General features: G+C 58.3%; 1 protein-coding gene and 1 long non-coding RNA gene across 9 annotated transcripts; one reads left to right on the forward strand and one right to left on the reverse strand.

Annotated features, from left to right (window-relative positions):
- Positions 1-1,395: 1,395 nt before the first annotated feature.
- On the reverse strand, positions 1,396-27,951 carry CFAP100 (cilia and flagella associated protein 100). Of its 5 annotated transcripts, none has more exons than XM_070463543.1 (17): positions 27,744-27,951; positions 26,518-26,626; positions 20,831-20,905; positions 16,327-16,427; positions 13,410-13,596; positions 11,430-11,497; positions 11,195-11,358; positions 10,943-11,023; positions 10,455-10,633; positions 10,221-10,253; positions 10,007-10,133; positions 7,825-7,876; positions 7,600-7,751; positions 4,591-4,726; positions 3,421-3,626; positions 2,541-2,634; positions 1,396-1,682 (listed from the first exon to the last, which is right to left on the reverse strand). In XM_070463543.1, exons 2-17 carry the CDS (start codon positions 26,564-26,566, stop codon positions 1,569-1,571), a joined length of 1,818 nt encoding a protein of 605 aa, XP_070319644.1. In that variant the 5' UTR covers positions 26,567-26,626; positions 27,744-27,951; the 3' UTR covers positions 1,396-1,568. The 5 variants fall into 5 exon arrangements, with proteins under 5 accessions (XP_070319644.1, XP_020737138.1, XP_020737148.1 ...); XM_020881479.2 differs by lacking the exon at positions 27,744-27,951 and adding an exon at positions 27,464-27,558; XM_020881489.2 differs by lacking the exon at positions 27,744-27,951 and adding an exon at positions 27,460-27,557.
- LOC139033814 (uncharacterized) lies at positions 7,680-20,671 on the forward strand. 4 transcript variants are annotated; one of them, XR_011486297.1, is made up of 5 exons: positions 7,680-7,767; positions 8,720-9,183; positions 9,668-9,826; positions 11,269-11,695; positions 20,280-20,671. It is a non-coding gene; the product is annotated as an uncharacterized lncRNA (long non-coding RNA). The 4 variants fall into 4 exon arrangements; XR_011486294.1 differs by having other exon boundaries at positions 8,720-9,826; XR_011486296.1 differs by lacking the exon at positions 20,280-20,671 and adding an exon at positions 12,916-13,704 and having other exon boundaries at positions 8,720-9,826.
- Positions 27,952-27,988: the final 37 nt, after the last annotated feature.

A 27,988-nucleotide genomic window follows, 5' to 3' on the forward strand; every position in this document is an offset into this window, starting at 1 on the left:
CCCACGGTGGAGCTGGGCTGGCCCCACACCCCACCCCACATGGAGCTGGGCTGACCCCACACCTCACTCTACATGGAGAAGGGACTGAACCCACACCTCACCATATGGTGGAAAGAGGTTTTACGCTACACCTCATCCCACGGAGGAGCTGGGGCTGACCTCACACCTCACCCCATGTGGAGCTGAGGGCTGATGTCACATCTCACCCCAAGGAGGAGGTGAAGGAGGAACCCACACGTCATTCGCTGGAGGATTAGAGGGCTGACCCCACACCTCACCCCATGGTGGAGTTGGGGGAGGAACCCACACCTCACAACACGGAAGAGTTTGGGGTGGACCTCACACCTCAAACCACAGTGGAGCTCAGTATGAACCCACACCTCACCCCACAGTGAACATGTTGGCTGACCCCACACCTCAACCCACGGTGAAGCTGCAGGCTGGCACTACACCTCACCACACAGTGGAGCTGTGGACTGACCCCACCACTCATCCCAGGGTGGGCCTTGGGGCTGACCCCAAACCTCGCTCCACAGTTTAGCTGGGGGCTGACCCTGCACCTCAGACCCAATGGACCTGGTGGCTGACCCCACACCTCACACCATGGTGGAGCTGGGGCGGACACCACACCTCACCCCATGGGGATGTGAAGCTGACCCCACACCTCACCCCACGGTGGAGCTGGGATGACCCCAAACCTCAGCCCACGGTGGAGTTGGGTGGACCCCACTCCTCACCCCACTGTAGAGCTGGGGCTACCCCACACCTCACCTCACAGTGGAGCGGGGCTGACCCCACACCTCCACTCAGTTCCCACCTAGAGATGATCCTCTACATCCCTCAGGTACAAAACGAATGAACTTCACGACTAGTCTCAGAGAGCCTGGGTCTGAGCCCACATCTCTCCTCGAGTGTAACCGTGCTCGTTGCCACACTTGAGTTCCTTGGCAGCTCGGAGTCATCCTACAGCCCGTCAGCGTTGGGTGGAGCTGAAGAAGATCCCAAGGTGGATCTAGGGTGGCTCCCACACATCACCTGGGTTTACACTGCAGTTTTTACCCCGTCACCTCAGGTTAACATGCAGTTGATCTCCCATCTCACCTTGTGCAGAACCGCAATTGATCCCACACCCCAGTCACCACAGGACGTCTGTCTCAGCAGCTGACTGACAGGAAATCCAAATGGGCTCATCCCTTATCATTGTCGTTCAGTCACGAAGTCACGTCTGACTCTTTGGGACCCCATGGACTGCAGCGCACCAGGCTTCCCTGTCCTCCATTATCTCTCAGAGCTTGGTCGAACTCAAGTCCATTCGGTCGGTGATGCCATCTAACCACCTCTTCCTCTATCCCTTGTCATTTCCTGGTTTAAGTGACAAATGAGAGGAGACTGACGTTTTGTTACTGTGTCTGCCTCCTGAGACAGGCCTGGAGGTACCCACGCGACACAGCTTTTATTCCAGGTGAGTCTGGAGGCAGAGTGGGCGGTGAGGGGCGTGCTGGGCCGCAGGCTCCGCCTCTGCTCCCCGCGCCGCCGTGCTTCCGCTCAGCCAGCAGGGGGCGCTCGCGCTACGCGAAGAAAAACAGCTGCTCCTCCCGGTCCTCGTCCATCGGCTCGCGCTTGGACCGCTCCGTGGTCTTCGGGGCGGGCGGCCGGGATCGGCACACTAGCCTCCGGCCCCGCTGCGGGGAGCGGATGTCATGAGCCTGCACCCCAGCCTCACTGCACCCGGGAGGAGGCCTGGACACCTGCCCTGAGTGCACGAGAGCCCCCGGCCCAGGCCCAGCCCAGCCCAGCCTCCCCAGCGGCTGAGGTCCTGTGCGGTCTGCGGGCGGGCCAGGGCCTCCGAGAGGGCCGGAGTAGGGAGATCTATCTGGTCTGCACGCCAGGTGCTGGCCCTGGGTGATGAGTGGCGGTGGGGGAGCAAGGAGGCACCTGGAAACTCGGGAGACGCCAGGCTAAAGGGACATCTCTCCGGCCATGAGGGTCAGGAGAGACCCCGCAGGGTCCACACTGGTCCTTGGGCCAGGGTCAGGATCGGGACTCTTTAGGGACCACAAGTCCAGCAGGCCAGCGGCTGCTCTGACCCGTAAGCTATGGGTGGGGGATGCAGCGGCTGCGGGACCCTCAGGGAGTGAGGGGTGGTGGCCTTGGCCTGCGGTCTGGCTGGAATGTAGGTGGGATCCCAGGGGGGCACTGAGCTGTGGGCACCAGTGCTCCTAGGGAGGGTTGGGAGGGTGCCCGGAAGAAGTGGGTCCTCAAGGGCAGGTGGGGAGGGAGGGCAGGCCTGAGAATGGGGGCCCTGGCTCCACCCTGACATTGCTCTGGTGACCCGTCTCCCCCAGGACCCCAGCAAGTGTGTCCACAAAAGTGGGCGAGGCCTGGCGGGTCTGCAGCCTTGAGCCCTCCCAGCCACGCCCCCTCGACGCCACCACGCCTCCTGGGGCCACGCCCCTAGGGGCTGCCGCGCCTCCTCGGGACTGCCACGCCCCTTGGGGCCACCACGCCCCCAGGCCGCACCTCCTTGGGGCCTCGCTTACCTTCTTCTTGACCTCGGCCTGGGCCCGTGCCTGTGCGCGCAGCAGTCGCTCCTCCTGCAGCTGTTTCTGCAGCTTCGCCTTCTCTTCCCGGAGTCTGGATGCAGAAGGTCGAGGTTAACAACCAGAGGCCCGGAGAATGCCACCAGCTCCTCCCCAACGCAGCCTCAGGCCTCGGCGCCTCTCTGTCCCACCTCCCTGCTGGGTCAGGGCCTGGCTCTGGCCCTGGTTGCTTGGGAGGGCCTGGCTTGGGGCTCATCTCCCTTCGGAGGCCCAGGTTCCTGGCTTCCCCTCCTTGGTCACTGATGTATCTCCACCCTGGAAAGCCCAGGCCCCAGCAAGGTCAGTAGTCCCGAGTCCTCCTGTCTGTACTTGAGGCCACCAAACCTTTGTCCACTGCCTGCCTGAGCAGGGTCTGAGGACCCAAGGGGAGAGCCCTTGTGTGTGGGAAAGACATGGCTGCTCACAGATGGCCGTGCCTCAGGACTCTGCTGGGAGCGAATGACCCAGGTGACCAGGAACTGGCCTGCACCCCACCGGGCCCATGGGGCACACCCTTTGCTGATTCCCCTTCAGCAGCTCTCAGGCCGGCTGTTTCCCTCCCTGGCCTCGGGCAGTACAGCTCTTTGCCGGGAAAGTGCCTCTCGCTGTCCCTTCTCCTTGGCGGTGGGGTGTGGGAGGTGGGGGGTCACCCATCACTTTGCTCCCGGGGTCCCTAACGCCACCACGTGCCTCTCCCAGTGGAGGGACCTTCCCCACTGGGCTGAGCCTGCGGCCCCATCTGAACCCCAGATGCCCCCTCCCAGTGGAAAGCCCCGGGGTGTGTCCCTGTCCTCAGGGCCAGCCCAGAGCTGGCAGGGGTGTGCAAGACCTCCCCACGCACCGGAGGCGCCTCTCCTTCTCCTTGGCTTTCTCAGCCTGCTCAACGCGGGCCGGGGGCACGCGCTCCAGGTTCTCAAGCAGCTCGTCCAGCTGGTGCTCGATGGTGGCCAGCATCTGCACGGTGCCCAGGCTGGACTCCTGCTGGCCACCCACGCAGTGCCGGTAGACATCCAGCACCTTGCAGTTCAGACTCTCCAGCAGCTTGTCCTGTGAGGCGGGCAGGCCTCCCTCCAGCAGAGCCGCGCGGGCCCAGGCTGCCCCCACGCCTCAGCTGGCTGACCTCCCAGGGCTCTGCCAAGCTGGCAGGGGGTGCTCGGTAAGTCAGGGGGCACAGAGCTGGACACTCGGGCTTCTCTTGGGCAGAGGGCCGCGCCCTGGGCCTCTGTGGTCAGCCAGATCCTGAGTCCCAGCACCTGCTGGGGCTCCTGCCAGGACCCAGGGTGCCCACTGAGGCCCCGTGACCTACTCTGCCCCTGCGCTGACCTCAGCTCCCCCAGGGACCACGTTCTGTGATCTGCTTTCTGTAGTGCTGGGCTATACGACCTCCCCTCTCTCAGCCTGTTCTGCTGTTCAGAAGACACGACACCACCTATCCCCTGGGGTGGCCAAGAGGGTGGGGGGAGGGGCAGGGGCACAAGGCACGGCTGGCGCCCGGTAGCCTGGGGGTAGATGCCCAGCCCGCTCTTGGGTCTCCAGGTACTTGGTCCAGTGCCCAGCAGGCAGGAGACTCTCAACAGCAATCAAATGAACTAGGAAGCTGGGTGCAGGCCCCGGACCCATGGGCTCTGTGCTCTGGGTCCTCTCACCCTCCCGGCCTGGCTGGGGACGTGCCTGCCTGCCTCCCTGAAGGGTCACTTCTGGACACACTGAGGGTTTAAGAAGAAGATGAGTTCACGGAAGGAAGGAGGGATAGAGGAGGGGTGTTGGGGAGCTGCCCACTCACGGGGTGTGAACATATGACTGGCTCTGATTTGGGGCCAAGGGCCTTGTCCCGCAGTGCCCGTGGATCAAGCCCAGAGCCTGGCGAGTGGCAAGGACCATGGCAGCCCTGGAGAACCTCCGGGCTGGCTCTCCTGAGGTCTGGGCCCCTCTGGCAGGGATGACTCCCACCCTCCACTGGGGCTATGGCCACGTGCCCCATCGCTGCCATCTGCCCATCTGGGGACCCTACCTCCTGATCACCCTTGAACTCGCCAAAATGGAAGACGCGGGCTTTGAGCTCCAGCTCCGCAGCCGTCTCCTCCTCCTTGGCGATGGACATCATCAGCGTGGTGATCCACTGCTTCAGCTGGTTCACCTCCCGGTCCCTGAGGGGCATCGGCACCTCTGAGCCTGCTGGCCCTGCTGCATGCTGAGGGCCGAGAGCCCCAGTCTCAGAGGCCCTGGTGAGATGCAGGGGAAGTCTAACATCTTTAACAATCCATGCTAAAGAAAAAAAAAAAAAGGAAAAACCAAAACCTGCCTTATTGAGGTATATAATTCACCATAAAATTCTTTCGAAATGTCCAGTTTTTTCATGACCATCATAATCTAATTTCAGGACAGTGTCATTAACTGGAGAGAAGCCCCCAGTCACTCTCGTCCGCCCCCTCCAGTCCGTCTCTCCTGGACATAAGCACGGAGCCACATGACGTCTGTCCCTTTGTGTCTGGCTCTTCCACCCATCACTGTGTTTTCAGGTCTGTCTGTCCTGTAACATGTCTGGTCAGAGCCTTGTTTCTTCTTACGACCACTTCTTACGACCCACCGTGTGGGAGACCAGGCTTTGCCAGAGTCATTCTTCAGTGGACATCAGGCAGTTTCTACCTTTAATCTCTTGGGAACAATGCTGCTGTGGATGTTCACTGGACAGGGTTTTGCGAGCCCAAATTTTTAATCCTCTTAGGGGCTTCCCTTGTGGCTCAGCTGGTAAAGAATCCACCTGCAATGCAGGAGACCTGGGTTGGGAAGATCCCCTGGAGAAGGGAAAGGCTACCCACTCCAGTGTTCTGGCCTGGAGAATCCCATGGACTGTATAGTCTACAGGGTTGCAAGAGTTGGACACGAGTGAGTGACTTTCACTTTCACTAGGAATAGGATGGCAACAATCACCTTTTCTATGAAACATATTAAATTTTTCTTAAGTCTTTCGTGTTCATGGCAGACATGCATTGTCTGCTGGGGTTTCTGGAGCAGGAACCCCGGCTCTTACAGTTGGCATGGGTCTGGCCAGTGTGGGCAGCGGCATGCCAGTCCTGACCAGAGTGAGCAGGACATTGGTCACTCAGCCAGCTGTGCCTGTAGGGTCTAGAGGTGCCCCTTTCCCTATGGTGGTTCTGAGGCTCTGCCCAGGTGAACAGAACTACCGACATTTTCCTGTGCTTAGGCAGAGTGCCACGGGAGCCACTCCTTTGCCCTCTGTCAGGAGCACGGGCGCCGGGTGCAGGCCTCCGCCCCCTGGCAGCCCTCTAGGCTGCAGCCCCATGGCTGTGGGGCTGAGGTTGGGAGCCTGAGTACGAGGGGGCGGAGCTGGTCTGGCCAGCCCTCCCAGGCTTTCAGAGGCAGGTGGCCAGGGGGGCCACCTGCAGCTCACACACACCCTCCCCTCCAGGCCTGGGCCCTTATGGGGGGCAAGCAAGTCACCCAGGATAAGAACAGAGGCCGGACCTCCCCTCAACGCTGAGTGCCCACTGCAGAGTCAGCAGTACATCTCCCAGCAGTACATCACTGCCAGGAATCCAGCTTGCTCCTTAGAGCTTCCTCTACGTCCAGTGCCTGGACACGAGAGTGACCCTGCAGCCAGCACCCCTTTTACATGGACCAGACTGGGGGGGGGGGGGCAGGTAATTTTGTTCTTCTATTTCTTTCCCAGGTATTTGGGATAAAAAAATGCCTTTTCCACACTGTGTGTGTGCTCAGTCACATCCGACTCTATGCGACCTCATGGACTGGAGCCTGCAAGGCTGCTCTGTCCATGGGACTATCCAGGTGAGAATACCTATTCCCTTCTCCAGGGGGTCTCCCCGACTCAGAGATCAAAACCGAGTCTGTAATATCTCCTGCACTGGCAGGAAACACAGTCTTTCCTGAGAGCTCATGTTTTGGCATTATTCTGGAGACTCTTGGTAGGAAATTATCCAAGGCAGGATGTCAGTCAACAGGACATGAGCACACACGTGGTCAAAGCTGTGGGCTGGCTCCATCAGGGCCTTTGCACATGCTTCCCTCTTCCCCCAAGATTCCCTGTGGTGTCCCATCACTCAGGAAGTCCATGGCTGAAAGGACACCTTCCCCTGGGAGTCTCCCCTACCCTCTCCCATCTGCCGCCAACCTCCACTTCAACCTCCTCCTCATAGGACTCTTTACTTTACTCCTAGCATGTGTTACTACCCACAAGTCAAATCTGTGCACATCTAAGTCGGCTCCCCTCGGCTGCCAGCTCATGGGGCAGGGCTTACCGTATTCATGAAGGGCCCAGACCCCAGCCTGATCCGGAATGGGGGCTTACTCAAGGTTCGGGAGTAAAGAGGTGATCCCCTGCTCCCAGATGGCCTCACCTGGAGCCAGACCCTGCCCAAACGGGCTCTGCAGGGCTTGGTGTCAGCAATAAAACTGACTCCTCTTTCTGTTCCTGAAAACTTACTATGAGCCAATGCTGGGCAGAAAACACTACATGACGAAGGCTGGAGAGTCAAGTAGCTTGGATCATATTACTACTTTAAATAACAAATAACAATGCTAGTCATTATAATCATTAGTAAAGTAAATGTGCATGTGCCCAGTCACTTCAGTCATGTTGGACTCTACGACCCCATGGACTGCAGCCCACCAGGCTCCTCCATTCATGGGATTCTCCAGGTAAGAATACTGGAGTGGGTTGCCATTTCCTCCTCCAGGGGATCTTCCTGACCCAGGGATGGAACCCGCAGTCTCCTGCATTGCAGGCAGATTCTTTGCTGCTGAGCCAGTAAAATAATCATTACAAAACCACCTTGGGGGTGTCTGTGAAGATGCCCCCTTCCAGCTGCAGGCTGCTCCAGGTTGGGGAGAGGTCAGCCCCTCAGGGCTCCACCTGCCTGGCCCACTCTGAATCTCAGCTCCTGGCCCAAGAGGACACAGCCTCTCCCCAGAGCTGGCAGGGCCAGCACCATGGACAGGGCAGGGCGGGCTGCCCAGCAGCAGACCCCTCCCTGAGACCTACATGCGGGTCTGGGTGTTCTTCAGGGTGAAGCTCAGTTCCTCCAGGGCCTCCTCCATCTCCTGGGTGTTCTGGACCAGGGACAGGTTCTGCTCCTCCAGCTTTGTGAAGATGTCAAGGAGCTGCTGCGGATCCGTGAAGTACAGCTCCAGCTCCTGTGAGCAGAGCCGGGTGAGGCCCCTGGGCAGTGGGCCTGGCCCTGCGGCCCTGCCAGGAGCAGGCACTCACCTCCCCATCATCGCTGTCGAGGTCGTCCTGCACAGGGAGGGTGGAGCTGGACCTGCGGGGACACGGGGTCGGGGCCTGGGGCACCTCCCCAACCAGCCCTCGTCCCATCCTCTGTCCCCCGGGCGGCCAAGGCTGTGGCTCCAGCCTCCTCTTGGCCCCCAGCAGTCACACGGTGCCGGGTCAGTCCCTCTCACTCTAGTTAGAATAAAGCGTGGTTCCCACCTCGAGGCTGCCAGCCCCAGCAGCTCCTTGCTGCGATCCAGGAGCCAACCCGACCTCAGACCCATGGCTCCCACTTCCAGGCCCCTCCCTGGTCCCCACTCTCTCCCTCACACCTGGGCCTTCCCTGCCCTGCTCCCTCCATAGCACAGGTCATCGCTGGCCACTCTCACAGCTGCTGTGACACTCAGGCCACATGTCAGGGACCTTGCTGGACATCACAGCCCAGCAGCCACAGGGAGGGCTGTGAGGGCTGCAAGCACTGGGGGAACCTGGCCGACCTCAGTCCTGCTTCCGTCACCCCTCCCAGCCTGCAGCTTGTGCAGACAGGCAGGCTCTGCCGTCCCCTGAGCTGGTGAGGCCGGCTTGCAGCTGCAGGAGGCTGGGCCGAGACCTCAGACACTCCAGCCCAGCCTTCCTGAAGTGCAGAGCTGGCATTACAGGGCCCCGCTGACAGCTAGCACACTCGCCAGGCCTGTGCCTCAAACCTGTATGCACGTTGATTTTATTGTGTAGTCACTGAGTCGTGTCTGACTCTTTGCAACCCCGTGGACTACAGCCCACCAGGCTCCTCTGTCCATGGGATTTCTCAGGCAAGAATACTGGAGTGGATTGTCATTTCCTCCTCCAGGGGATATTCCCAAACCAGGAACTGAACCTGCATCTCCTTCATCAGCAGGCAGATTTACCATCTGAGCCACCAGGGAAGCCGCATACACACAGATGCCATTGAATCGGCACAGGAGAAACCTGCCTCTCAGAAAGCCAGTCACCTGCCCAAGGGCACTCTTGGCCTGGAAGGTGCCCTTCTAAGACTCTTCCTTCCAAGAGGACACAGCCTGGAGCCAGGCTGGACTTTAGCTCCGACTCGCCCTCCTGGCCAAGTGCCTTGTACAGCCCGTGACCTGCCCAAATGTGCACAGTGGCCGTGATCACAGGGCCGGCAGGCAGAGATCCCAGAACTTTGCTCCCAGGGACCTTCCCTGCTGCTGGGAGCTCCAAGGCTGAGGGCACCTCACCAGAGGAGGCACACGCATCCGACCCCAGAGCTGGAGACCACAGCCCGGCCCAGAGGGATTACGGGACCAGAGCTAACCTCTGCACATGCCTGGCCTGGTGCGCTTGAAATCAGAGAAAAAGGTACGAGATCCAAGTCTGATCGTGTCGGTGCCCTGCTGAAACCTCCCGGCCTATGCAGCCCCGGACCCCAGGGTGGGGACTCGAGGCAGAGCCAGGGTGCAGCCCTGCCTGGCTGGCTGCCAGGCGCCCTCGCCCCTCCGCACCTCATGGGCAGCCCACCCGGAGAGGCTGGGGCGCACAGTGACGGCGCTGGAGGAGCGGGGGGCCCCGGAGGCGACCGTGGAGCAGGCCTGTCCTGTGGTCAGTCATCACGGCGTGTGGCGGGGAGGGCGGGGTGTCAGGGAATTACAGGAAGACATTCAGGACAGGTCCCAGGGTGGCTCGGTGGTCCCTGAGGGGGTGTTGCAGGGGCTACGGGGTGAGTCACCTGGGCTGGATCTGGTCCAGCTGTGTTTTCCATAAGACTTGAAAATAACTGTCATAATTAAAGTTTGGGAAATTCTATATGAAAATCCAGACTTCCTGCTTCCCTTTCACGGTACAGGGGCTCTGCCAGCCCCCCAGCCAGCACTCTGGGCTCTGAAGGTCACGGCAGGAGGGTCCTCTCCCAAGCACCCCCCGCTGCCTCCTCCGTGCACCTGTGACTGTCCCACCAGCACCCACGTGGGCCACCCCAAGCTCAAGTTCACCAAATGACACAAACGTAAGTGTCTGATCAGGAAACACCGTGATTCTCAGGCTTATGTTGAACTCTAGACCCTCCAGGCTGGACACGGCCCTTCCTCAGCCTCTCCCCTGATCCAGGCACCCCGAGCTGGTGCCACTGGGGGCCACCACCCAGCAGGCCAGCCTCCTCCATCACCCCCTCCCCATGCCCGCTCACCTTTTGGACTCCACCCCGCTGGACACGTTGGGCAGGGTGCTCTGCTGCTGGCTGACAGTGGTGGACAGTGCCTGGCGCAGCCGCATCACTTGCAGGAGCTTGGCGGGCTTCTTGGGGCTCTGCCCCTCTGGGGGAAGCAGAGGGGGGCTGTACACCTGCCCACCCCCCACCCCAGCCCACAGCAGGGCCCCTCCAGCCAGGGGCCGCCACATACCTCTGGAGTTCAGCTTGCCCTTGGTCTCCGATCCTGTGGGAAGCCAGGAGAGGCTCAGGGTCCCAGGCACTCGCCTGGGGTCTCCCCAGGCGGTAGGCCTGCTCGGAGAGCTCCCAGTGTGTGGGAACAACACAACCTCCCAGTGTGTGGGCTGAGCGGTGGGGGTTGGGGGTGGCTCTGGGGGATGGGGAGGCCTGGCCAGGGGACATGGGTGCACCCACCCCTCCCTGCTACCTCTGTCCCCCACAGAGAGCAGCAGGCTCTCCTTGAAGGCCTCCACCACCTCCTTGGCCTGTTTAAGAGCCAAGCGCTTCTTCTCCTGCTCCTCCAGCCACTCTTTGGGCGACAGCTTGTACAGGAAGTCCTTGTAGACCTTGTACTGCTGCAGCATGTCCTCAAATATGGAGATTTCACTGCACCCGGGAGGGAACGGGCAAGGTCAGGCTCCATCCCTAGGACCCTCAGAGGGGAGGCGACCCAGACCCTGTGTGCGGGCGAGAGGGCTGGCCTGCAGGACGGTGCAGCTCAGTCCCCCAGTCACCACCGCTCCTAGGGCAGAGGGACCTCAGGGTGAGCCCTGCCCCGTGTCCCGGCCTCGGTCACCTGCAGGGCCGGGGCTCCCATACATGATCAGGTGCAGAGCTGTGTGCCATGAGGAGCTCCCTGGGCTCTGGGAGACACGCTGGTGGGCACAGCGGAGCCAGTGCGCCCCCTGAACTCACCTCTTGATGTTCATGATCTGGGTGGTCAGCTCACGAATCTCTAGGATCTTCTCCATCTTGGCTTTGGACTCCTTGTCAGCTCTGGGGGAGGGGGGCGGAGAGGAGGGGGCTCAGGGGAGCATCCATGCTGCCTTCAGTCAGGGCTGCAGGCAGGGGAGCTGCCAAGCAGGGGCCTGAACTGAGGGCGGGGGTCTGTCCATGGCCGCTGCTGGTCGGCTGGGGGAGTGGTGGGCGTGCAGGCCTGGGGCTCACGTTCTCAGCGCCTGCACAGAGCTGCGGTCATTCTCCCTGAGGAACTCGTCAAACAGGGCTGCATCCTCCTCTAGGAACTTCTCCGCCCGCTCCAGCTCGGCTTCCTCCTGGGCCGCCAGCCTCTCCAGCCTCTGGATCTCACTCCGCTTCATGTCCAGGGCGTACTGAGGGAGGAAGCGGCATCATGAGGGCCCCGCGGGGATGGGGCGCAGGGCCCACGGGGCAGCCAGCCTACCTGGATGAGAAACATCTGCCGGTTCTGGTCCACGTAGCTGTTGATGTCATTGGGCTCCAGCTTCTTTTCTGCAGGGAGAGGCACAAGGCATCTGGGGGCAAGAGGGCAGCGGGAGCGACCCTCCCAGGTGGTGGCCAGGGACCCGGAGTCAGGCGGTGCACTATGTCCACCCTGAGGCCCGGGTCATGATAGGGACCACGACGGAGCAAGCTCTGCCTCCAGGCTGTGCAGATACAGAGCAGTCTCCATGGCTGGAGTCTGGCCAGGTAGGAAGTCCTTCCTTGGGTCTGACTTGAGTCTCTCTTGCTTGTAGCACCCTTCTCCCTAGAATGAGGCTCTGGACACCCCACCCTGGAAGTTTCACCTGGCTGGATGTCATGATGAAAGGTCTATTGGCCAGGACAGTAACAGGATGGGATGGTGAGAGAGAAAACAGGGCAGCAAGATCTCTAGTTGGGGCACCCTAAGCCTCCAGCAAGGCTTCCCAGGTGGCACTAATGGTAAAGAATCTCCACCTGCCAAGGCAGGAGATGCAAGAGACACAGGTTCGATCCCTGGGTCGGGAAGATCCCCTGGAGAAGGAAATGGCAACCCATTCCAGTGTTCTTGCTGGGAAATCCCACGGACAGAGGAGCCTGCTGGACCACAGTCCACGGGGTCACCGAGAGTTGGGTGCGACTGAGCATCTGAGCACACACACAAGCCTCCGGAGGCTAAGCCCACCCTGGCAGGGTTCAGCCGGGTGGGAGGAAGCGGGGGTGGGCATCAGGGCCGCCTTCTGGAGCACGAGCAGCGAGGCATTGCAGCTGGGGTCAAGGCCCATGGGGCCTCTTTCCCGGCCTTTCTGAGAGCACGGGCTGGGGCGCCCCCACTGTGGATGCAACTGTGGGCTCTCGGCCTTGTCCCTCAAAGCCGCTCCTTTCCAGAAGCACGTGCTGTGGTCCAGGAGGTCTGTTTTAAGTCGAGACAGCTGGCCTAGCCGTCCTGAGCTCCTCGAGGAAGTCAGACCTGCTGGGTCCAGTCTTGCCCACTCAGATGCCCCCTGCTGCTCCCAGGTCTCAACAACAATGGGCGGTGGCGGCAGGGACAAGACACAGGCAGAGCCCCACAGTCGACCCGTCAAAGACGTTCAAGGCCTCCCACCCACATCGCAAGCCGCGGCGGCAGCGGCAGAGGCTGGGGCCTCGCCACGGCCACACTCAGGGCCTCTGTGGCCGAGGGGTCCAGGACTCTGACCTCGACTGCTTCTTTCCAGCTTACGGGCTTATACTTCATCAGCAGAACACTGATACGTGTGTTTACTGCTTCAGACTTCCTTGTTTGTCCCTCAGTCATGTCCAGCTCTTCGTGACCCCATGGACTATAGCCCCCACCAGGCTCGTCTGTCCATGGGATTCTCCAGGCAGGACTACTGGAGTGGGTTGCCATGCCTTCCTCCAGGGGATCTCCCAACCCAGAAATCAAACCCAGGTCTCCTGTGTTGCAGGCAGGTTCTTTACCATCTGAGCCACCAGGGAAGCCCTTCAGACGCCTTACAGGGTGATGAAAATAACAACAGCTCACACACACAGCTCCCTCTCACCACGCGCAGTGTGTGAATACACCGAATCCCAGGACCCACAAGGCTGGTTAGCAGAAGAGGCAGCAGCAGGGTAAAGCTGACTTGCCCAGGACAGACAAGCCAAGGGAGATGCCTGTATCTGACACACAGTGAAGCCTGCACTCACGGTGCAGGTCAGCATTCCGACGGCATTAAAAGCTGCTTTAAAGGCTGCTAGGTTGGCAGTCCATCTGGAACTGACCTTTGGGGCCTGGGAGGCAGAGGTCGGGCATAAGGAAGACCCATTGCCCCCACCACACACACACCCCCCGCACCGCGGCCCCACATGGCTGAAGCCCGCTAAAAGCGCTGCTCCTACAGGAAGGGCAAAGGCGGGCCTGGGGACCAGGGCGGGGGACGGGGCAGGGGACGGGGCGCACCTCGGGTCATGGCGAGCTTCCAGGCCACCTGCTCGTGGAAGCTGCGCAGCTGCTCAGCCCGCTCTTCCTGGTCCTCCGTCTCGTCCTCCAGCTGCAGCTCACGGCGCAGGCTGGTGTGCTTGGCGGACACTTTGGACGAGTAGGTCATCTTCTCGTGCACCCGCAGCTTCTTCTTCTGCTCCCGGTCCTGCGGGTGGTGGGCGGGAGGGCAGGGTCAGCGGGGACGGACAGACTGCGCCCGACCCTCCCCACCGCCTGTCCTGTAGGGGTTGCGGAGTGTGAGGTGGCACACACAGGCGGAGGCACACACTTGGAGGGGTGTGGGGGCCCGTGCGTGTGCTCTGTGCGGGGGGAAGTGCTCGGGGTGAGGGGCATCTCCCTGCGGAGAACAGGGTGCAGGCAGGCAGGGCACCGGAGGAACTGGGGAACCCTGGTCAGAAGCGATTCCAGTCCAGGGTGCAGGGACATGCTCACTGCCTCGTCTGTCCAAAGGTTACACTTAAACTGAGTGTCTTGGGCTGTGATTTCTAAATCTGACAAACCAAGGCTCAGAGAAGCTGGATCCTCAGAGTTTCCAGGTTTGATCAGGAAGCCCACTACTTACTGGGGGTGACCTGGGGCTGGGAGTCACTGGGGATCTGCAGCGCCCCAACCCTTCACTTGGGGGGGTCTCAGGACAGGGTGGGGTGGGGGGCCCTCTTCCCGGTGGCCTAATGTCCACCCCTCCTGCTGCCCAGGCCCTGGGGATGTCGCTGGCTCGAGCCTGCATGTGACTTCACCCGGTCAAATCCGACATCCCGCTGGTCCTGCCAGTAACAACGGCTGTTCCCCTCCAACGTGTGGTGGGCCCTGATTTGTGCATCCTGGTACAATAAAACTAGGGAAGTGTCACCTGTGAGGATTCCAGTGGGAAAAGGTCTGCAGTTTGAGGGCACTGGGAGGCTCCTCAGTGTGAGGAGGCTGGGGCTGTGCTAGGGGATGGGATGTTAAGGGTGGGCAGGGGACCCTGAAGGAAGGCAGAAGGTCCCTGAGGCCGGTCCAGGCTGGGAGAAGGAAGTCCAGGCTGTGCTGCTGCTGGATGAAGGGGAAGTGTGTGTCGGGCGGGGGTGGGGCGAGCGTGTGCATGTATGGGTGTGTGAGTGTCTCTGTGTGTGAATGTCTGTGAGTGTGCATATGTGTGTGTGCATGTGCATGGGTGTGCATGTATGGGTGTGTGAGTGTCTCTGTGTGTGAATGTGAGTGTGCATGTGTGTGTGCGCATGTGCATGGGTGTGCATGTATGGGTGTGTGAGTGTCTCTGTGTGTGAATGTGAGTGTACATGTGTGTGTGTGCATGTGCATGGGTGTGCATGTATGGGTGTGTGAGTGTCTCTGTGTGTGAATGTGAGTGTGCATGTGTGTGTGTGCATGTGCATGGGTGTGCATGTATGGGTGTGTGAGTGTCTCTGTGTGTGAATGTGAGTGTACATATGTGTGTGTGCATGTGCATGGGTGTGCATGTATGGGTGTGTGAGTGTCTCTGTGTGTGAATGTGAGTATGCATATGACTGTGTCTGTGCATGAATGTGCATGAGTGCACATGTGTGTGAGTGTGGCGGTCATGTGCGGGGGTGTGCACATGTGTCTGTATGTTTAAGAGTGTGTGGGCATGACAGCGCATGAGTGCACACGTGTGTGAGTGTGGCGGTCATGTGCAGGGGTGTGCACACGTGTGTGAGTGTGTGCGGTCATGTGTGGGGGTATGCACATGTGTCTGTGTGTTTAAGAGTGTGTGGGCATGACAGCACATGAGTGCACACGTGTATGAGTGTGTGCGGTCATGTGCGGGGGTGTGCACATGTGTCTGTGTGTTTAAGAGTGTGTGGGCATGACAGCGCATGAGTGCACACGTGTGTGAGTGTGGCGGTCATGTGCGGGGGTGTGCACACGTGTGTGAGTGTGTGCGGTCATGTGCGGGGGTGTGCACGTGTCTGTGTGTTTAAGAGTGTGTGGGCATGCCAGTGCACGTGTGCACATGTGTGTGCATGCATGTGCAGGCGCACTACCTCTAACACCGCTCAGATGGGCTCAGAGTCTGTCACCCCTCCATCCAGGCGGGAGGTGGGAGCATGACTGGCACCCATGGAATCCTGACCAGGTCTGGGGTGAAGCCAGAGGACCTATCCGTCCCCGAGTGTCCTCGGTCTTGATCAGGGTGACAGAGGGAGCTGCTGCCTGAGGGATCTCAGAGGCTGAGCCCTGAGCTGGGGGGACACAGGCAGCCCCAGAGGGAGCCCAGGACACTGGCCATGCCTGTGCCTCTGACCACGTGTCCCAGAAACATGGCTCACTGGGTGAGTCCCCTCAGCCTGGCAGGGTGAGGTCCGTCATACTGCAGGGCACTGGAGGGGGGGGTGGAACTAGCTGGGCACATGGGGGTGAAAGAGACTCTGCTGGCATGCAGACATGGCGTGTCCTGGGGGACAGGGCTGATCCTGGGACTCCCAGGCACTGCAGAGACGCAGCTGTGTGTGTACACACACAGTGTGTGCACATGTGTGTGTGCACACATGCGTGTGCCCATGTCTGGCCCCCAAGAAGTCCAGTGAAAGGGGACTGTGCAAGGTTAGAGCATGCGGGGGGTCTCCTAGGGCCTGGGGGTCAGAGAGGGTGTCGGGAGGGGATGGCGTCTATACCAGGTTCTGCAGAAGTTAAGGCACACTGGCTAAGGCTCTGGGACAGACACTCCCTGGGGGTCCCCCTGACGAGAGCCCAGGAACGGCGGTGGTGAAACGGGTATAAGAGTAGGATGAGAGACCTAGGGCCAGGTGGAGTCGAGGCACCTTCACAGGCAGTGTGAGCCATCGACTGTCCTAGAGCGAGAGTGCCAGGGACCAGCGCTCTGGCCAAGGCAGGAAGGCTCCCCCTAAATACTCACCAAGAGAGACTTGTTCCGCTCCTGTTCTCTGAGCAAGAAGAAGTCCACATCCCCAGATATGTGGAAAGGATTCACAGGCTGGCCAGGAACAGTCTTGGACACTGGGGAGAGAGAGGTCCCGTTAGAGAATCAGGGGTTATCTGTGCCTCCAGGGTCCCGGCGTCCCAGCCGCCCGGAGAGGGAGCACCCACGAAAGCACGCACAAACAGCAGACACTCTCTCAGATCCAGCTGTGCCTGAAGTCTGCACCTGGACCTCCCAGCTCTATAAACTTACCTGCCTGGTTTAGCCTGTTTACCTTCCATCCCTGGCATCTGAGAGACCATGTGAACACAGACCTTCCTGTGTCTCCGATACTGCTACATTCCTGGCCCTCTGTCCTCGCATTTAGTCTCAGGAACCTCAAGGCCATAAGGAAGAGAAGTTCCACCTCCCCTTTGTAAGCGATGCAACCAACTGACCCTGGAGTGTGCGGCACCTGCCTGCAGGGGGCGGGGAGGCCAGCAAAGCAGCTTCATCCCTGCAGGAGCCACCGGGAGCTGGGATGACAGAGTGCCTGGATGCTGGGAGATTGGGGCTGCCAAGGACTCCAGGCCTGTTGCCCCCTTCCCAGGCATAAGAGAGATGTGCCCACAGCCCAGCTCAACAGGTGTCAGAGAAAACGGAACCCAGGGGGCTCCAACCTAACAGCTTAAAAATATAGTTGCTTTCCTACTACCCTCGATTTAGAAGAAACAGGGTTCATCATTTTAAAAAAAAAATCTTCAAAGTAAAAGGAAAATTGTACATGCTCAGTTGTGTCTGACTCTTTGCGACCCCATGGACTCTGTCCATGGGATTTCCCAGGCAAGAATATGGGAATGGATTGGCTGTTTCCTTCTCCAGGAGACCTTCCTGACCTAGGAATCAAATTTGCATCTCTTGCATTAGCAGGCAGATTCTTTACCATTGAGCCACCAGGGAAGCCCAGGAATTATTAAAATAAGGAAACAGACAACAGAGTAGAAAAGTGGGCAGAAGGCAGGGGCTTCATAGCACAGAATCATCAATACCCCGTAAACACAGCTCGTCCCTCTCGCTGGTCACGGGGAACACGGGATGCTAACGCATGCCCAGCGGCCCAGGTAACCCAGAAAGGAAGGGCTAGTGCCCAGGGCTGGAACGGCGTGAAGTGACCGGAGCCCTCACAACCTGGTGGTGGGCTGTGAGCTGGAATAGTCTCTCTGGTAGATGTTCAGTGACAAGTTCTAAAGTTTAACATCCCAGCAGCAGTTCTGGTCCTCCCAGTATGCGTGGGGGAAACAGCCTCAGAAAAGCAGGTGGTGGACAAGGAGGACGACGCAGAGTCCATCTCTCCCCACAAACGCATCAGCGATGCGTTTGCACGATGCACATGCAAATGGAAGGGTTGTCACAAAGCACCTGCTGAACAAGCCAAGACCTCAGACACCTGAAAGGATCCCACGTGACCAGACAGGATGAAAGAAAGAAGGAAGAGGAGGGGGACAGGACCTGTACTCTGGGGAGGCTGAAGGGAGGGGAGCTCCTGCCACCAGTGAAGCCCTGTCACTGGTGGGGAGATGAGCAAGGACAGAAGGGGAGCTTCAGGGGCTCCAAGGGTGCCCAGCAGCTGGCCAGTGGCAAGCAGGCTATGGTTTTTCCAGTAGTCAGTCATGTTATGGATGTGAGAGTTGGACTATAAAGGAATCTGAGCGTGGAAGAATGGATGTTTTTGAACTGTGGTGTTGGAGAAGACTCTTGAGGGTCCCTTGAACTGCAAGGAGATCCAACCAGTCCATCTTAAAGGAAATCAGTCCTGAATATTCATTGGAAGGACTGATGCTGAAGCTGAAACTCCAATACTTTGGCCACCTGATGCGAAGAACTGACTCATTTGAAAAGACCCTGATGCTGGGAAAGACTGAAGGTGGGAGAAGGGGACAACAGAGGATGAGATGGTTGGATGGCATCACCGACTCGATGGACATGAGTTTGAGTAAACTCCAGGAGTTGGTGATGGACAGGGAGGCCTGGCATGCTGCAGTCCATGGGGTCGCAAAGAGTCGGACACGACTGAGCAACTGAACTGAACGGAACTGAACTGAACTGAAGGGGACAGCAGACCATCGGCCATCCTCGGGAGAAAGGAGGGAAACGTTCTAGACGGCAAACAGGGTGGAGGCTGTACACCGAGTTGTACACATTTATCAAAATGCATCAAACTGTAACCTGGAGGTTTGTCATTGCACTGGATAGGAATGGTACCTCAATGAAGACAGACAGACAAGCCACAATGCAGACCTCTGGCTGCTAATGTCATGCTCAGCTCAATGCAAGCATCATGGGTAGAAGAAACTGTCAGGAGAACAGCTGGGATCAGCAATGCAGAGTCAGGCTGAGCCCACCGCTCACAGGTGGCTCCCAAGGAGGCCACTGAAAGCACAGAGCACAGCGGGAGAGCGGTCTGTGCACACACAGGCAGACACGGGCCCGCTCAGGCATCCTGGTTAACGCTGAGCCAGAGGAAATGCAGGACCCACAGAAACAGCCTCAGTGACACCACCAGGAAGGGAACAGATGTGTTCACCACAGGGACGTGCTATAGGATAAGTAATACTATTTCTCCACCAGCGAAGCACAGAGAACAAAAGGATGTGGAGGCCACTCTGCTTGGTTAAACAAGACTGAAGGTGCTCAGATCTCAACCGTCTTTGGATGAGAACAAATCTTCTGTGGGAAGACATTCCTGAGACAACTGGGTAAATCTGATGATGGTCTGGTTAACTGCTTCTGGGCGTGTGAGAAAGATCCTGATATTTGAAAAATGCACACTGTAGGAATGAAATAACATCTGGAGTTTATCCTGGCAAAATCTGTAGCAATGTGGATGCAACCAGAGATTATCACACTAAGTGAAGTTGGAATGAAAAAGACAAAAACCTTATGATATCACTTAGACGTGGCAGCTCACATATGCCACAGGGACTTCCCTGGTGGTCCAGTGGCCAAGTCTCTGTGCTGCCAATGGAGGGGGCCCGGGTTCGAACCCTGGTCAGGGAACCAGATCACACATGTCAAAACTAAGGGTTCAAGTGCTGCCAACTAGAGACCCTGCATGCCACAATGAAGACAAAAGATCTCGTGTGCCCAGCTAAAACCCAGTGCAGCCACGAAAGGGCTTCCCAGGTGGTACTAGTGGTAAAGAACCCACCTGTCAATGCAGGAGATGTAAGAGATGCAGGTTTGATCCCTGGGTCAGGAAGATCCCCTGGAGGAGGAAATGGTAACCCACTCCAGTATTCTTGCCTGGAGAATCCCATGGACAGAGGAGCCTGGTGGGCTGCGGTCCATGGGGTCGCAAAGGGTCAGACATGACTGAGTGAGCAACACTCTCACTGTGCAACCTGGATAGTCAGTACCCTGGGATGAACCATAATGGAAAGAACACAAAAGAGAATGTCTGTGCGTGTGTAGCTGAGTCACTGTGCTATGCAGCACAACAGTGCAAACCAACTACACTGCAAAAAACAACAAAGTTAGAAACAGTAAAATATTCTGGCAAAGACAAAAAAAGAAAAAAGAGAAGAAGGATAGGTGAAGCAAATGCAAAATTTTGTCTGCTTCCTATCTGGTGATGAGTTCACTGACCTTCAGTCTCGACTAGGCAGGTTTGGATTTTGATAACTAAAAGAAAGAGGAAGTGGGGGTGGGCAGGGTGGACGGGGAAGCCCAACCCCAGGGCGGGAGCTTGGCCAGGGAAGGACAGGCTCAGGGAACATGCTCAGAGCTGCACACCTCTGCAGGAGGGGCAGACTGGCTTGTGGGGCCGGGTTGGGGGTGGGGACAGCCGAAGAACCAGGAGGGAATCCAGGAAGCCAAGGCGTGGAAGACACAGCAGGGTCCAGAGGACGAGGCATGTGCTGCCAGATGCATCCCTTTCTATCTCCTAACAGGTGGCAACCTTGCGACTCCCTGAAAAGCTGCATTTCTCAGCCTCCTTTGCAGATACTGATGGCCCCACAACAAATTGAGTGTGGCAAGAAACAGTTGGGTGGGGCTTCCAGGGAAGATCTCTTCCCAAGGATGGCTGAGTTAGCCCTTCCCTTTCCTCCTTCTCCCTGTCTGGAAGCAGATGTGACGGCTGGAGCTGCTACAGCCATTCTATGACCAGGCAACAAACTTATGGTTGAAAGACCTGAAAGTAAAGATGCTGGAGCAGAAAGACTTAGAACCTGGTCACCTGGAAGATTTCGTAGGACTGATTTTGGTAGAGCTCCACAGAGCCCTGGCCTGCCTCCCACACTTCTCATTACTGGAGGAAAAATAAATCCTACTTTGTTGCTTATGTTCCTGTTATTTCAGGTTTCAGTAATCCAGTTTCTAATGAAAACAGAAACTTTTCTCACTGTCCTTCCCACCAGAAGCTACATCTGAGGCTTTCTGGGGCCTAAGGGTGAGCGTTTGCCTCCCACAACAGGACTTGCACTCCCAGGTCCAGAATTACCTTTGCCTTTTTTTGCACGCTTCTTCTTTTCTTCAGTGACTGAAGAACTGTTGTCCGTGGATTCTGGGCCATGCTCTGGGGAGACACAGAAGTGGCAGCCACAGCACATGACTCAGCAGCTTGGGACAGCTATGCACGTGGCATCAGGCCAGGGAGACTTCAGAGGCTCCAGCCCTGGGGTCTCACCTGCCGGATGACCCTGAGCTCCCACACCTGAGACGATTATACTGACTTTGCCAGGAAGTTTTGAGAACTGAGCAAAAAAAAAGGGCCACCAAAGTTCCAGCACATGTGCCTGAGCCATGAAGGCATCCTGTGACTCCCCTTGGGCACCCCTCCCCTTTGCTCCTGAGGACAGAGCAGGACGGTTTTTCACAGAGGCCACAGGCTCTGAGCCTCTGATGCCTGCCCAGCCAACCTTTCTGCTAGGAGCCTCCTCAGGCCTCCGGGGGCTGCAGTGGAAGACACGGAGACCCCCTCCCTGCTGTTCCCCTGTCAGCTGACACCACGGCACCCTCTGAGGCAGGCAGACAACAAAGGGAGAGAGCAGGCGGGTGGCTGCTGTCGCCCGCTGGCCACTTGGTCTGTGGAGATGACCCCGCATCAGCATTGAATCCCCCCAACGCTGCACAACTCACCATGCGTCCCCCAGAGGCCCTACAGGAGCCTGGAGCTCAGCAAAATCGGGGCCTCAAGCGTCCCCAGACCCACGGCCAGGCCCTCCTCCTCCGCTCAGCACCTGTCCTCACCAGACCCCACGGCCCCCCAGGCCCTGACCCCTGAGGCCCGCTGTGCGGACTCTGTGTCCCTCTTTGAGGTGCCTTTCTCGCCGTCATGGCACCTGCCCACACACCCTCCCTTCATCTGGGTTCTTCCCAGCATCTCCCCGGTGCCGCCTGTCCAGGACTGCGGGAGCTCACCCCACCCCGGGCCTCCCTGGGTCAGCTCTGAAGCGGTCCCCTCAAGACTCGGGAGACGCTGCTGCTTCTCAGTCGTCCAGGAAACCGAGACATGGGAGGTGGCAACAGCAAGGCTGGGCCCGATGCCCACCTGCCCCAAACCCCTGGGCACCCTTGCCCTCCAGAAACTCCCATGGCCCAGGTGCCATGAGAGAAAGGCGTGCATCTGTGCTCCTCGATGGGGCTGCGATGGGGGTTGGGTTTTCTCCAAAAATAAATCTATAAATAAACTTTGTAAAAAAGATTTCCTTAAGACTCTGGCTCCAAAGCAAGAGAAGGTGTCCCGTTTCTAAATTCCTGCCAACAGACGTGGCAGGGAAGTGGCTCCAGCCCGTGTGTGGCCCTTCAGCAATCAGACAGCCCAACTTGGAGGACAACCCTTGCTGTCCACCCTGGTGTTTCCAAGTGCAACTAGTTCTGCTTGCCGCACAAGAGCCCAATGAACCTGAGAGACAAGGGGCTGCGGGAATCAGGGAGCAGGCAGATCAAGATGACGGTAGGCTAGCACCTCAAAATAACCATCTTGTGGGGTCTGGAAAAGACCCTGATGCTGGGAAGGCAGGAGGAGAAGGGGATGACAGAGGATGAGAAGGTTGGATGACATCACCGACTCGATGGACGTGAGTTTGAGCAAACTCTGGGAACTGGTGATGGACAGGGAGGCCTGGTGTGCTGCAGTCCATGGGGTTGCAGAGAGTCAGACACAATTGAGAGAATGAACAACACAATGGGGTCTGGATGCCAGGTTCTTTTATAGATCAGAGATGGGGAGATGAGGAAGCAAAGTAAAAAGGCCATTAATCTTGCAAACATCTCCTAGAATGGCAAGCCTCAGGCAGGGGATGTGTTCATTTCTTCCTTGCCATCCACAGGTGGACAGGGTTCTGAACAAAGGCACTTTAGTTTAACAGTCAGGCAGAGGGGCAGGATTCTCTGAGGCAGGCTGTTCCATATGATAATAGCAAAAGTGACGGAAAGCAAGTCAAAGAAACAGTTCCAACATGGAGTCAGAACTGACTTCTTCTTGCAACACTGGCACCAGCAAGCCACACCAGGAACTCAGGCCGCCCTCCCCACTGCCACTGGACTGGAGGCTGGAGGCTGGTAGCCACGCCAGAAAATGCCAGAATCCCCCGGAATCCCCCCGCCTCGGCATTAACTTCTCTCCTGGAAGCTGCAGAGTTCCTGTCCACGGTCCGGACAGCGCCTGCCTGCTGGAGAGTCATTCTGGTGGAGAGACTGACTCCCGGGTCTTCTTGCTTGGCCATCTCCCACGACGTCACCCCTTTCCTGGATATCTGTTCTATTCAATGCCATCGTGAATGGAACTGCCCGTTAATTCCCAAGCTGGACTGTGCGTGGCTGGAATATGGAAACACAACTCATGTCTGAGTGCTGATCTTGTGTTCTCCTATGCTGCTACATTCATTTATGCACGCACAGAGCTTTCTCAGGGATTCTCCACATACAGGATCACCCCATCTGTGAGCAAAGTCTTGCTTCTTCCGTCCCTGTCTAAACACTCTAGCTGAACTCAGCATGGCATTGGAAAGCAGTGGCAGAAGGTCCTGACCCTTGGGGAAAGCTTGCAGCCTAACAGAATTTCATTGCAGGTTTTCTGTGTACCGGGTTCTGGAAAAGACAGCACCCTAAGAGGCAAACAGAGAGCCCCCAGCCCTCAGGCAGCTGACAGTCTACTGGCCGGGGGAGGGGGCCAGGGCTACTAGAAGATAAAGCTGGGGAAAGAGGAAGGTGGGGAAGGTTTGGCCCCCCAGGAAAGCCCTGGATGGTGGGGTGGGGAGGTGGCCCACTGAATAAGCTCATGGAGGGCCGGGGGGGACACTCTGTGCAGGGATTGCCTGGTCTGTCCGAGGACCAGAGAGGAGAGCAGCAGGTCACTCTGCCCCAAAACCCTCTGAGAGCGGGCCTGCCTCTGTGCCCTTGACCTCTGCACTCCAGCACAGTACCAGGCACAGAGCAGGTGCACCCACACATGGCCACCAGCCCGGGCTTCGGACATCCCGATTCTGCAGCTCCCCAGACTAAGACTGGGTCGCTTAAAACCATGTTCCCTAAATCACCAAAGTAAAGGACTGCATCCAGCCCCACCCCTACAGTCAGCAGCGAATGGGGGAAGGGACGCCTACACATGGGGCTGGGGGGGTCCCCAGTGCGGGGCAGACATGGGGGAGCAACCCCCTCCCCACCAGCCTGCTCAGGTTAGAGCCTGGCAGTGAGCTTCCTTCACCAGGAATGACCCCTCGCCCCCTCCAGTCTTGCCTTCAGGAGATACCACCATTCACTCAGTGATCACTCCCCCCCAATCCATCCCTGGACCCAAGAGGCTCAAGTGGGTTCTGGCCTGGATGCCAGGAGCCCCCAGAGACAGAGGGACCAGCCACAGGCCGTGTCTCCCAGAAGCAGGGGTCCTGCAGCCCTGCCTGGGGAGCCTGGGTTCCACTTGTGTGGCCAGCCACTCTACCAGGCCAAGCTCCCCACCGAGGTCCTCTGTCCTCTACGCCAGGGCACGGACTAGCCGTGTCTCGATGGAGCTGTGGCCATCCCCCACCTCCACCCCACTCAAGGTGGGAGGAATGGTGCCCCAGTCACACACTCGTAGACCTGGGCTGTCTCCATCATCCCAGCAGAGCCAAACGGTCCTCCCCACACACACAGGGTGCTACATACTGGCCCACAGTGGCCTCTGCCTCTCCCTCCAGCACCTCACTTCATCCCCAGCTCGTGGCCTAGAACACCCTCCCTTCTGAGAATGGAATGTTTTCGGCCACATCAATAAACAAGGAGCCACAGTCTAAAGTGCCCCCTGCCCTCCAGGGCACCCAGGAAGGAGAGCAACACCTGCGATCCCAGGGTACCAGTCCCAGTGGGAAAGGAGGGGCACTGGCCCCAGGGAGTGACAGGCACACGGAAGGAATGATTTCAGCGAGCCCAGACTCTTTCATCATCCCACACTTGGAAAACCACGAAACTCCTTAACCTTAACCAGGTAGCCTTAACCCGGGCTATCTGGTTTTCTTTAATTAACAATAATCTTTTGATGTTCAGACTACCTGCCCTTTGTTGCAAAACTTCTATATAACCCCCCTCCTCTCCTCCCCTCCTTGTAGCAGTTTTCTCAATGTTTCTCCCAGGCTTGAAGTCCTACAAATTCACACTGAATAAAACATAACTCAACTTTTGTGTGTGCTTAGTCATGTCTGACTCTCTGCGTCCTCATGGACTGTAGCCTGCCAGGCTCCTCTGTCAATGAAACTCCCCAGGCAAGAATATTGGCATGAGCTGCCATTTCCTACTCCAGGGGATCTTCCAAACTCAGGGATTGAATCCGCATCTCTTGAGTCTCCTGCATTAGCAGGCAGGTTCTCTACCACTAGCACCACCTAGGAAGCCCAAATATCCCCAGGGAATGAAACATAATTCTGAACTTGTAGGTTTTGAATATTTTTTCAGTCAACAGCACCATTATGTTGCATTGTTTTGTGTGAATGCATGTAGAGTTATTTTATTATCTGTAAACATTTCAAAGCTATCTTTTTTCTGGTAACCCCAGTTCAACCTTTCTTCATTTTTCAGTTTACTCTGGAGCAGAGCAGATGAGAAAGAGGGAGGGGGTGAAGCACACAGCTTAACGAGGACAGCCATGGACAGCAGCCACCAACAGAGACTGGTGCCTGCACACGTGAAGTGCCTTTGCTGGAAGCACTAAAGGTTTACGAGAGCTCGAGGTTTGATAAGGAACAGCCTGCACAGCATCCGGGTTAGTGGCGAAGAAGGCCCAGGGAGCGTTTCTGTTGTGTGGCCACTGGTGTGAGAAAAGGACAGGCTGCGCGTGCATTTGTGTGGATGTGTGCAAGGTGTGAGCATGGCGGGCATCAGGCTTGGAGGGAGAGAGAATGCAGAGGAGCCTCCAAGCAGGTGGAGTTTCACACGGGGGCTCTCAACACCCTTTGGAATCAGAAGCTCAGGACCAGTAAACCAAAGCAGAGGGCGTGTGGCCAGTTCTGCCCCTCAGTCCCGCGGCCGCCCCCAGGGCCACTCAGTGGGAGCCCCAGGGAGGAGGTGCGGGCCTCCAGCTCAGGGGCTGGCCAGCAGCTGAGGCTGCAGGAAGGCTGAGCAAGCCCCATCTCCACTGTGGCATCCTCCTCGAGGCCTGTCTTGCAGTGAACTGTGTTCACCCCTCAAATGAATGCTTTTGAAGATCTGAAGTCCTAACGCCCAGCACCATAGCATGTGACCCTGTTTGAAAAGAGAGTGGCTGCAGATGTAACTCTGGTGAGGTCTCACTGGGCGAGTGTGCACAGCCTTAATAAGAAGGGGAAATAATGGAACACACACATTTAGAACGTGAGGATGGAGTGAAGGTGATGCTTCTACCAGCCAAACACCACCAGAGATCCCAGCAAACCACCAGAAGCCGGGAGGGCACGGGGCACAGGGTCCCCTCCCTGCCTCAGAATGGAAGCATCCCTGCCTGGGACTCGTGGTCCCGGCAGCTGTGAAACAATAAATTCGGGATTATGCCCCAGGCTGGGGTGGGGCTTGGCTACAGCAGCCCTAGGGATTACAGAGTTTCTAGGGAATTTGGCAGAGCCTGTGATTTCCGGTCCGTGGCCTGGCTTAGAATCGCCCCCCCCCCCCCCCCCCCCCCGCCCCCGGCGCCAAGGCTGCCTCTGACCCTGCGCAAGCCCTCCCCAGCCCAGCACTTACTGTTGAAAGTTACGCTCCTGGAGACCATAGGAGGCAGGTTCTCTGACATCAGCGCCGAGGAGGAAGCATGCACTGAGAAACCCGACGTCGGCTAGAGGAGACTCCCAACCTGGGGAGAGACAGCGTCTGAGCCGGGTGGGGCCAGCCCGCAGCCCGCCCTCCGCCCGACGGCTGCCGAGAACAACCGGCACCTGCCCAGGGCTCACCACGAGGAGGACACCGGCAGCTCCGACCCGCCGCGCCTCCCTCCTCTCCCCTGCACGGTTCTAGCCGCCCCGGGCTAGTCCTGGTCGCGGAGCTGCCCATCCAAGGTCAGCCCGAGCCTTGGCTCCTCCCACCCCCGACCAGCACTCAGGCCCGCCCCTCCCCAGAAGCATCTTCCCACTACCCCGTCCTCTTCCCTTTGACCGGTCTCCAATAACTCATGTATCCCTTTAACAACGGTCGATTGCCTAGCTCCCCTAGAATGTAAGCTCCCCGAGGACCAGGGGAGGCACTGCTTGGTGGCTCATCAAGCGTTCCGCCCCCACCGCGGCGTTTTTTTTTTTTTTCCACTATTTGCGGAGTTTGTCTGCATTTTGCAGAGGAGGAAACAAAGTAGCAAACTGTCCAAAGTCACACAGTCAGGAAGGCCTGAGGCTCGGACTCCCGCCCAAGATTCCTTGACTCCAAAGTTTGCACCCTTCCAGCTGCATGCCTACTGCAGCCTCCACGAAAGGAATCCGGGTACTCGGCTTGTAGCAGGACCGGGCCTCCCCACACCCACGTCTGGCCCGTCCGGGCGTGTGGCGAGGGTGCATGGGCCTGGAGGGAAGAGGGGTTGCTAGACGGCTGGCTATGCGATGAGTAAGGAACGGGGAGCCTTGAGACAGGGGCTTGGAGGGGCGCGCGAGATGTCTGCCCCGACCCCGCCCGCGGCTCCCGCTCAGGTCCAGAGCGCACCCACCCGCTCCGCACGCCGGCGCTTGCTCCGAAGCCTCTAAGCTGCTGCCCCGGAGCTCCGCGAGCCCAGGCCTTCGGTTTACGTCGCCATGGCAACCATTCTCCCGGCGGGCGGGGCTGTGACGTCACAAAGGCTCCGGCCTCCCGGCTGCGCCGGCGCCTCAGGCAGGCTGAGCTGTAAGAGGACGCGCCCCACCCAGCAAGCGCGGGCTTCCTTCCTGGTCTGCACCCGTCTTGCTATTTCCGTCATTCTCCTGATAGATTTTTTCACGTGCACCACCTACCTGCCTCTTACTGCAGAGTGAACCTGACAGTCTAGAGGGGCGGCTCTGACAATTGTGGTCCCGGGCCGCAGCATCCCACGTGCTGGGAACTAATTACAGAAGCAAACATTCTGCAGGACCCGGGCGGCGGACCCGGCGATCTGGGCGCCGACAAGCCCGCCCGGCGAAGGTGACTTCAGTGCTGACTCGAATGGAGATCCGCCGCTCCACAGGCTGCATGTGACGCATTGTGAAGGCAGGGTGGC

This window comes from Odocoileus virginianus, unplaced genomic scaffold, assembly GCF_023699985.2.
Source record: "Odocoileus virginianus isolate 20LAN1187 ecotype Illinois unplaced genomic scaffold, Ovbor_1.2 Unplaced_Contig_3, whole genome shotgun sequence".
In the NCBI taxonomy this organism is placed as follows: domain Eukaryota; kingdom Metazoa; phylum Chordata; class Mammalia; order Artiodactyla; family Cervidae; genus Odocoileus; species Odocoileus virginianus.

Excerpts from the sequence above, each read along its gene's own strand:
- CFAP100 (XM_070463541.1), bottom strand. The coding sequence starts at position 23,106 with ATGGCATTGAATAGAACAGATATCCAGGAAAGGGGTGACGTCGTGGGA. Across the intron at positions 7,877-10,006 it reads AGCGGGGTGGAGTCCAAAAG|GTCCAGCTCCACCCTCCCTG; the intron begins GTGAGCGGGCAT and ends GTGTCCCCGCAG. Across the intron at positions 2,635-3,420 it reads GAGAAGGAGAGGCGCCTCCG|ACTCCGGGAAGAGAAGGCGA; the intron begins GTGCGTGGGGAG and ends TTCTGCATCCAG.